The sequence below is a fragment of the Geospiza fortis genome, unplaced genomic scaffold, assembly GCF_000277835.1.
Source record: "Geospiza fortis unplaced genomic scaffold, GeoFor_1.0 scaffold172, whole genome shotgun sequence".
In the NCBI taxonomy this organism is placed as follows: domain Eukaryota; kingdom Metazoa; phylum Chordata; class Aves; order Passeriformes; family Thraupidae; genus Geospiza; species Geospiza fortis.
The window spans coordinates 8,790,456-8,800,617 of NW_005054309.1; the positions used below are offsets into that span (position 1 = coordinate 8,790,456).

At 41.2% G+C, this 10,162-nt stretch overlaps 1 protein-coding gene across 1 annotated transcript in view; it reads right to left on the bottom strand.

Moving 5' to 3' along the window:
- Positions 1-10,162, bottom strand: part of LOC102044446 (multiple epidermal growth factor-like domains protein 6) — a 183,326-nt gene that overhangs the window by 172,294 nt on the left and 870 nt on the right. The window contains exons 2-4 of the mRNA XM_031055435.1: positions 8,834-8,968; positions 8,047-8,156; positions 6,539-6,643 (exon numbers count right to left, since the gene is read on the bottom strand). Coding sequence (XP_030911295.1) covers positions 6,539-6,643; positions 8,047-8,156; positions 8,834-8,968 — 350 coding nt within the window. The remainder of the gene's footprint in view (positions 1-6,538; positions 6,644-8,046; positions 8,157-8,833; positions 8,969-10,162) is intronic.

Here is a 10,162-nt window from a genome sequence, read left to right on the forward strand (position 1 = left end):
CAGCAGGATGGGCTGATGATTATATCCTGTCACACCCAGCAGAGAGCCAGGCATGATCTTTCAATCAGCATTTTTCACTGCTCCTGGTTTAGGGCAGCAGAGCTTTTATTCCTCTCAGCTTTTTAGTGGCTGCTTTAAAGGGCTTTTTATCTGGGGAGGCTGATGAAAGGTGTCTCTGTGGACAAGGCTGGCAAAGAGCAGGTGGCTGTGAGGAGGGGAGCAAAGAAGAGAGAATGCAAAGTTTGGAGGAAGCCATGCTTTCAGGGTTTTTTTGATTCCTGCCCAGGGCCTTGCTCACAACTGGAATTAATCTCTGAATCAACTGTTATCTATCACCAGAACAGATAATGTCATTTTTATCTCAACCATAACTTCCTTTTCCTTGAGAGCATACAGATAGCTTGCACCTCCTGCGGTGATCTGTGCGCTACATTTGTCTTCTGCAAACCTCTGCCCAAGAGAACATCCAACCCACCTCTCTCATGGGTTTCTAACCAGCTCCAGACTTGTGACACTTCACACTCAGGTCCAATGTTACCTTCCTACTAATTTGTAGCTGTATACATCTATAATTTAAATTTACAAATCCCATGATGCTTCAAGTGCCAGGACACCTGTGAGTTGCCACCAGAGCACAGGAGACAGGCGACAGAAAGGTTTGTGTCACCATGAGGGGCTCATTACCCCAGTCCCTGATGCAGAAACAAGGGATTGCAGCACATCCCCAGCCCACAGGATGCTCTCAAGAGCTCACTGGGGCTCCTGCAGTGCTACAGGATGGCCCCAAAGCAGCTCCCCCTTCCCATGCGCTGCCTGCCAGGGCTCCTCTGTCACAGACATCCTTTTTATGAAAAATACTTTCCTTAGGATTTTTCCTCCCGAGAAGCTGAGAGGCCCCAGGAACAAAATGTAAACAATGGTTATCTGCTGCTGTGGAATGCAACAGGTGGATCTGTGATTGGTTTTGTGTGGTTGTTTCTAGTTAATGGCCAGTCACAGCCCAGCTAGCTCGGACTCTCTGTCCGAGACAGAAGCTTTTGTTATCATTCTTTCTTTTTCTATTCTTAGCTTAGCTAGCCTTCTGATGAAATCCTTTCTTCTATTCTTTTAGTATAGTTTGAATATAATATATATCATAAAATAATAAATCAGCTTTCTGAAACATGGAGTCAGATCCTCATCTCTTCCCTCTTCCAAGAACCCCTGTGAACACCATCACATTCCTCCATCACAGGAGGAGTGTGGTAGCCAAAAACCAGGCACAGGATGGATGGATCACTGCTCCTGGGAGCCAAAAAGGAGCAGAGGAAGAACAAGACAGAGTCCCACTAGGACAGAGGGTGATCACAAGGGCTCTTTCTGCCGGAGGACAGGGACTTTCCCACCCACATCAGTCGTCTCTGCTTCCCTTGCCATGACAGGCTGGCATTTTGCTAATGAGACTGAGTCATTTGGGGCAGGAGGAGGACTGTGCTAAAACAAGAAAAAAAAATCAAAGCTGATATCTTTAAGGTATTATATGCACTAAACGAGAGCAAGCTGAGCATAAATTATCTTTTGTGCCCCCGTCTCCCACTCTTCCTATGGGCTAATGGGAAGTTTTCAAGTTAAAAAGCTTGGCTTGGGTCAAACTTCAGGGGATTCATAACCAAAATATGAAAACAAAATGCCAAAAACCCTGGCACAATGAGGGCCCAGCTATCAGAGCTAATTTATCCCCACAAATATTTAAACATTTCATAGTTTCAGTGGGAAACAAAGATCCATGAAAACTGAAGACATCCCTATGGGCAACAGATCCGTGGGAGCTTTCAGCTTGCCATTTGCTATTTTAAAGAAGGAAAATTTGTAGCACTGGTTTATTTTGGATTTACCCTGCCCTGTAAGGCTTGTGTAGGTCTTCAGCCTCAAAGAAGAAAAACTTAGAGACCAGGATGGCAGACAGGACATTAATCAGAAATTGTATCAAACAGCTCTTTGCAGGAAGAAACATTTCCTAGAGGAAAATGGAAGAAAATTCTTTTCACATTGAAAGAAAAGAATATTTTTGTTTGTAAGAAAAGATATCAGAATTCCTGCCATTTTAATCAAGAGTTTCAAAAAAAAAAAACAAAAACAAAAATCAAACCACCTTTGTTTTAAGCAGATTTATAGTGTAAACTCTGATCTACCTGCTCTAGGAGGTGCTGATATTTTTGTTTACCAGAATCTTTATAAGTTCAATATCTTAATAGTGTGTGACCAGAGTGAAGGCAGAGATTGACAGCTATTCAATGAACTGATGAATATCTCCCTCATAAGCATTTCATTTAGCTCCCCATGCAGTGTGCATCCTGCCTTTATACACACATTGCAGCGCCATTATCTCACACTTAATTACTTGGGTCTCAAAGCACCTGACGAAGGAATGAGCCACCATTATCAACATTGCATGTACAGCAAAGCCCAGGCAGACTGGGGTAGTTTGCTAAAAGTTACTGCACTAAATATCCAAGGTCAGTGGCAGGTGGAAGAGAAAGTTCTTATCAGGTGAGCATGGCACCCAGCAGAGCACACTGCCCCTCCAGATGTGTGCTGGGAAATGCCTCTAATGATCTGCACCAGGCACTGCAAAAGAACTTAAAACTCCACTGGTGTGACAGCAAACAGTGGTGTAAAAATTAATCTATTGGCACTTTATCTGTTAAACACTGGAATATTGTATTGAAGAGGACAAACACCATGCCACCATGAGAGGACTTTGCTGACAAGTCCTCCCTGGTCATTCCTCACCTATTTTTAAACACCAATTACACCCATTGTCTCAGATAGGCTCAACTGTACTTATTCTTTCATAATTATGAAAAGAATAATTGCAAAACATTAATCATGCTCAGATTTTGTATCAGTCAAGAAGTTACAAAGCCTGTTCAGGTCTCACTCTGTTTTTTTAATTCATGTTTTAAAACCCATCAGGAGGCACTCAGCAAAACCATCAGCAACTTGAGATTTGATGACAAAACACTTAAGAGTCAAAACTAACCCCTCATTTTCCATTGATCACATGTACATGTAGAGTACATAGAAGAGGAGTAAATGAATACACCCTTGCTTGTAGAATTTGGAATGCTTTTACTGGCTGTATGTCCAAGTAAAAGTCCCAGGGCTGAATTAAACAAGCTAAATGAAATTCATTTACTCCCATGTCCAGCTCAGGTGGCCACCAGGCCTTGAACAAGATTTCCAGGACAACCAGTGAATATCAATGACACCAGCACTGCAGTAGAATTCATTCTTGGCACTGAGTTTTACCTTCTCCCTTTTTTCTTACAGGTTTTCCCTCCCTTTCACTGGGACTAATGGGGATCACAACTTCCAAACAAGTTCAAAAAAATGGAGAGAAACCCAGCTTGCAAGTTTACATTGTAATTGATATAAGTCTATTATTACAAGACAAATTGCAACAGACAGTGCAGGAGACAGCTCAATCTGTTACCCAGTCCCTGCAATGGCTGCGTGAAGAACTCGACCATCTCACCCATAAATCTTTCTCTAAGTTTGCATTGCTGCTTGTGTGGGTAAAATAATAAAACTGGGGAGTGACAAATCAGTATAAAAATATTACTTTATTTTTATAAAAAGTAATTTAGAAGTAATTTTTATAGTGTACAAGGGAGGCAGTAGCACATTTCTGAACACAATTACGTTAAGTTTGTCACAGGAGCCCTGACCCTTGCAGCATCTCACCAGGAATGTGTCTGTCCCAGGCTGCAGGAACACCCCATAATTCCTTTAAAAAGTCATTATGCTATCATGGAAATTGGGAATAATCATCTCTGCTGAGATGGCTGTGAGGCTGCCATCAGCCATCCTGGAGGATCCATCACAAACTTTCTCCAAGACAAAACTCCATTTCCAGGACACTGACCTACTCCCTAACTCAATGGCAAATATGAATTCCACAAAAAGAATGATTAGAAGATTCCTGAGACATATGTCCCCATTTATTTCCTAGAGTAATTGAATTTAGTGATATTTTTATACTAATTTGTCCATTGTCTGTAGTTCACAGCACCCAGCAAGGAGATCATGAGAGTTGCTGCACAAGTGAAACTTTAGAATCAGCTGCCAACACTGATGGCAGAAACAGAGAAGAAAATCAAAAAGGTTGGAGAGGGGGAGATATAAAATGGGATACATGAAGCAATTTTGCTCAAATGGGTTCAAGTGCAGCTATGAAATGCCTGTGGTTCCTCCTCTGTCAGGAGACTGACAGGAAGTCACAATACCAGAAGTGACAGAAGCCAAGATTACAAATGTGGGAAATGGATTTATAGAAAATTCTCAAAGCCTGACAAAAAGCTCACATTGTATACATCTATATACAAACCTAAAAATAAAAATTACTAACTTAAAAATACCATAAAATAAAACAAACATTATTTTAAAATAATTAAACTAAAAAACAAGTTCCAAAAATAACCTTACAAATAAAACTAGATACTTTAAAAAAATAAAACTATAAAAATACATTATAATAACACCCACACAAAATAATTTCAAATAATTAACTTAAAAACATTTACAACATAATATAACTAAAAGTAATAAACAATAAAACCATTTATAATATATCATAATTAAAAATTAGTTAACTTCTAATTGCTGCTCTTCTAACAACTGGTGGTACCAAGTACCAAATTCACCTCAGAATCAGAGTGATGGACTCCTTAATTCTTTGAAAGGAAGAAAGAAACCATCTCTCAAGCATTAAATCCAAGCTACTTCAGGAGCAATATTCCAACATCAGCCAGGAAAACCAGAGGCTGTGGCTGTTAGTGCCACAGTGCATTTCTCCTTCCTTTTGCCTGCACAAATATGATACAAGCCCCAGAAGAATCTGACTGGAGGCACCTGCAACAGTTGAGAGGCCTTACACTCTAAATTACCTCGCTTTTGTTAGGCAGGTGAATGGTCCATAACACCCTTGCTGAAAGAAGGCTTTCCCCTTCAGAATTCAATTTATAAACTTCCTCCTGCCAGGCTGCGATAGCAGCTGCTGCACAAACCTGAGAATGACGGCTCCTGGAACTCCATTCAAACCTCAGGAATCAATAGAAAGCAGACAAACAGAGAGCAGACATAAAAGTTCCACCCAAGTGCAAAGAGCAGGGGCTGCAGGATGCCCCTCATTGTTTTTGCAATCCCTCTGTGAAACAGAGACTGCACAATCCCACTGCAGCTTGAAAACCTGACCTGGGCTATCCACAATCTGCCTGCTGGGAATGCCCCAGCTCCACAGGTATCTCCAAGCAAAAGGAGTCTCAAAAGGCAATTTATCACGGCGAGGACAATTTATAATTTGCTGAGATATATTCCATTTGGTAATAACTTATTATAAGGCTTTTTTGGAGATTGTGATCCTGCTTACCTTGAAGCAGCAGCTCTCCTGTAAGTTAATCACAATCAGCCTGCCTTGGTGTCAACTCTGGCTCACCTCAGCTCACCCACATAAACCTGTTTTTGTGGGCAGTAAAGAAATACCCAATCACAGCTCAACTGAGCTGAAATTGTCTGCAGGCTGCAGCAGCTCCATTGTAAACAGCTCTGCATTTTATTTATTGTTATAGTCCTTCTCACTCACACTGCCTGACAGACAGGCCAGGTGAGGACACAAAGACGTTAGAATTTAAAAGGGGAAAAAAACGAAATACTTACAAATCTGCCTTCCTTTGAACAAGGCACAATATGCTTCAGTTGAAAAGGAAATTATCATTTGCCTAATACAAAAGAAACCCTTTGTCCCAATCACAGCCTACTCTGAAGGAATGACTTTCTTCCCTCCCTTAAGAAGCCAAATGGATGCAGTGCTGTAATTTTGGAGAGCTTTACACAGTGTGTTAAATTACAAGACAGCCCATTGTGGGTTTATCAAATTGTGAGCCAGTGTGTGAGACAAAAAAGATTCTCATTGAGAGTGGGTGATAGAGTCTAAGTCACACAGAATTCAGACTATAGTATGCTAGAACACAGTGAAATGAAAGATTGGTGCATATATTATTCCAGGAATACTATGAAATATTTGGTAGTGAGCTATAAAACCCTCCTACTTTGAGATGAACCAAAAAAAAATCCCATGAACAAATCCAGTGGTTCATTTGCTGCATTCTTCACCTACTGCCCACCTGCTTTGACTCAGAATTTCCTCTCACAAAGGTAAAAGCAAGGCTGAGAAATTCACTAAGAACACCATAGGAACATTAAAGTTGAGAAGCAATAGACAAATACTGCACTGGACACCACGGCTGATATTCAGGGATATTATCCACCACAGACACTCATATGGTATCAATCAAATTAAATTTTCATCTTGCTTTGTTAAAATTCAATACCAAAAAAAATAAAAAAAAAGAGAATGATCAAATAACCACTTAAAAGTGCAGCAAAGGCACCTTTAATTTTAAGTCAACATTAATAAAATATTCTTGTTTTAACAATTAATGCTGAATGCATTTTATCCCAGCACCAGCTGCCCTTGAGACAATGCCCCTGCACTCACCATACTGGCAGCGAGGCCCCTGGAACCCTGCAGGACACTGGCACACCTGGGATCCTCCTCCAGAGCACTTCCCTCCATTGAAGCAGGTGCCAGCAGAGCACAGCACTAGAGCACACAAACAGAGATGGACAGGATATTTCAGCTCATTTCGGGCCAAGGATCCTCCAGAACTGCCTCTCTGGCTCAGTCCTGCTGCAACATGACCTTCCAAATAATAAACTGGATTTTTATTGAGGTGGACTGCAGCAGGACTTGCTATCATAGGGGTAACTACCTTGTTAATATGAAGAAATTTAATAAAAGTATGACTTAGATATTGCAGTTTAACTTGAAGGTGCTTCAGAGGCAGAAGACAGGACTCAAAGCACAGCCTGAATCCAAAATAAAATAAGAAAAGCTGCCAGACGATAATGTTGGAATGGTTAAAAACCACTGATGCACTGGGAGATATTATATATGTGGAGGGGAAAGGGGAATTGCAATTCTTCCCTTCCTCCAACACAGAACACTTATTTACAACAACCTAAATTCCACATGCTTGAGCCAAACTTGCAAGGAGTATCAAATACAAGAGAGTAATTCAACCACTTTGGGGCCTTAAAGAATTCAAAGCAAGTCTGCACTGCTCTTTCAGGAAGAAAATTTCCTTTTGCCACTGGGGCTCACATACCTTAAACTCCTTTACACCAGAGATTAAAACACAGATTGTAAACATATTTTTGACTTCTTACAACTAAACAGGTGCACACTAAATATGTAGATTCAGGCTGAAACTAACAGGAATACCTCTCAGGCTCGTTTTTGTGTTTTAACTACAAAGAGACAGCCATAAAAGCAAGCTCTCTGAATGCAGCCCTGACGTTGGTATGAAGATTAAAAAATAAATAAGAACAGATGCTAACTTTCATACAGAAAACACAATTACTGACTAAACAGTAACAAAACTAAACACTGAGGAGGTTGCCATCTTCTACTGATGTCTTGTTAACAGTGGCTGAAGTGCTGCCTTGTCATTTAAATTAAATTCCATCTTTTAGGAAAACACCCAATCATGATTAAAAATTAGTGATAGAAATGGGTTCTCATCAGATGGAGAACCACAGGGTAGAAATAAAAGTACCTCAATGGCACCAGCAGAAGGGAAAATGCCAAAACCAGTCAGACTAGCAAGTGCTATGCCCAAGAAAAGTGCCTCACAGCAGATTTCTCTGCATAATTCGGGTAACAGCAATAAATTTGGTTGGCCTGTCAAAGCCAGGCTGGCACAAAAATGCTGCAACAACTCCAATTAGAGTTTAGACTGTTAATCCAAATTGTGTGGATTAAAATTAGAGCTATTTGCTGTTTGTACATGAGCACTTTTACCTTTTTAAAGGACATTTACTCCCCCATCCCTGGGGAAATGCCAGTTATAAACCACGAGAAACAAAACCCTTGTATCTAGAAGGGGGGATTCAGTAGGAAGGCAGGGTCTGAGGATGTCACTCTGTGGTTTTGTCCCAACTCACAGTGCAGACAGCCGGGTTCATTGTCCTGCTGGGCCCAGCCAGGGCAGCACTTATAGACAGTCTGCTGCTCCATCCTGTACACCTGCTTGTAAACCGTGTAGTAGCCAGACCTGTGGGGACAGGAAGGTTATGAGAGCAGCCACAGCTCCCATTCCACCCACTGCCACCTCCCCAGCAGCACACTGCACTCATGTGTCACTTTTATGAGACTTTTTTTCAGCCTCCATCAGCAGTCCTCATTAAAAACCAAGAAAATACAGCAAACTGCATCCTGATAACGCCCAGTAGCTCTGATGTGCTCTATTATTTTGAAGAATTTATATTCAGGCTAACCAAAGGTGAGTAATTTTTTTTCCTTTTTTTTTTTCTTCTTTTTTTTTTTTTTTTTTTTTTTTTTTTTTTTGCAATCAGTTTTGGGTTTGGCTGCTGGGGGGAGTCAGATCTCCCATCAGTTCCAAACATGTGACAGAAAGAGAAAGAAGTTCAATTTTTCAAAGTCAATGACTTGACAGCTGGGCTTCACCTGAGCAAGAACAAGACAAGAACATTTTCTGATAGTGTAAAATTCTGAATCTAAAGCCAGCCATGAAGCTCATGAGCAACCCAAAACACATTAAAAAGTCACATTTTCCACTCAGGAATAACACATTTCAAGTCAAATCTCAGGAGGACACTATGTCCATAACATTTCAGATGAAACAGTTGACAACTTCTCTCACAAAAAAGTTGAAGAACTTGCACAAAGATTAGCAACAAAACCCATTTATAACAACAGATAGTGTATTACCTTCTCTCATAGCTCACACACCACCTCCTGTTTGTGCAGCCTTGCTTCCACATCCTGACCATGCGACTGAAGGACTGGATGCAGGGCTCCTGGTGTCCCACCAGGGCCAGCTCCAGCACTGGGCACACATTGGGCCTGGGGAGGGGCAAAGAAAAAGATAATTTTTATTTCTAACACCAAATTTAGGCATCTAGAGAAACACACATAAACCTACGCTGCGTTCGACAGTTTGAACCAGAATTTTTCCAGGTGTTGGAACACACTGCAGCTCCAAGCCTTAGCATGTGAACAATGCACTCAAATTCAGGCTCCTCACAAGTCAATGAAAGATTTACCACAGATTCAAGGGCAGATAGGATTTATCTAAACTATTGCTAGGGAAATTGTGTATTCTGTAAGAGCCCCCCTGATATCAGTCCCCTCAGGGAAACACATGAAATTGGTAAGAGGAAGTATCCTTGTTCTCTGCTGATTATTCCTAAAATAACAAGACCAAAATAAAAGCTCTGCTTTGGAGGATGATATGTAATCCTCATCGTGCTACCTAGCCAGAGTTACAAAAATAGCAGGATTGCAGGAGGTATGGAGGGTCAAAAAAAAGGTTACATGCTGATGGTTTTGCAGAGATTTTGTCTGCCTTATCCCAATTTCTTTGCCCTGGTATAAATCAGGAAATTCTGCATGACAGAAAACAACGGCAGCAAACATTCAGGGTCTAAATAAAACCATAAAGAATGAGGGGTTTTGTCATCTTTGAAGGCAGGAACCTGTTGTGACACGAATGAAAGTAACTCACTGATTTTTTTTGAGTAGTTTATAGATTGTTAGGGCAATAATTTAATCGCCAATTCCCCAGGACAGCCTGGTGAGGCTCTGCAAGCACAGACTCAGTAACTCAAACACAGAAGGGAACAGGGACCCTCCATACCCACCCTGGCAACACCACCACCCAGCAGACAAATCCTTCCCCAAATTTCAGTCTGAGCCCTCTCCAGGCTAGAGAGGGATCAAATAACGCCCTGCCACACTTGTTTCCTCTGTCACAGGTAAGAACAAGACCCTGTGCTAGAAAACCTGGCATTGGCACCAATTAAGAGAGCAGTTCTAGCCCAAGAGCTGCCTGGCAGCTGGTCACCATCACTTACAGTGGATATTGTTAGCCTTTCATTCAGGATTTATGGAGTTTTTTAACTCCTCTGAAGCCTGAACACCACACAAGGTAGCCTTGCTAATGAGAGAACATCTTTCATCCATAGGTCTTCAAGTGGTTTACAAATATCATTAAATTTAGCCTGTGCAGAGCCAGAAAACACCATAACCATGATCAGT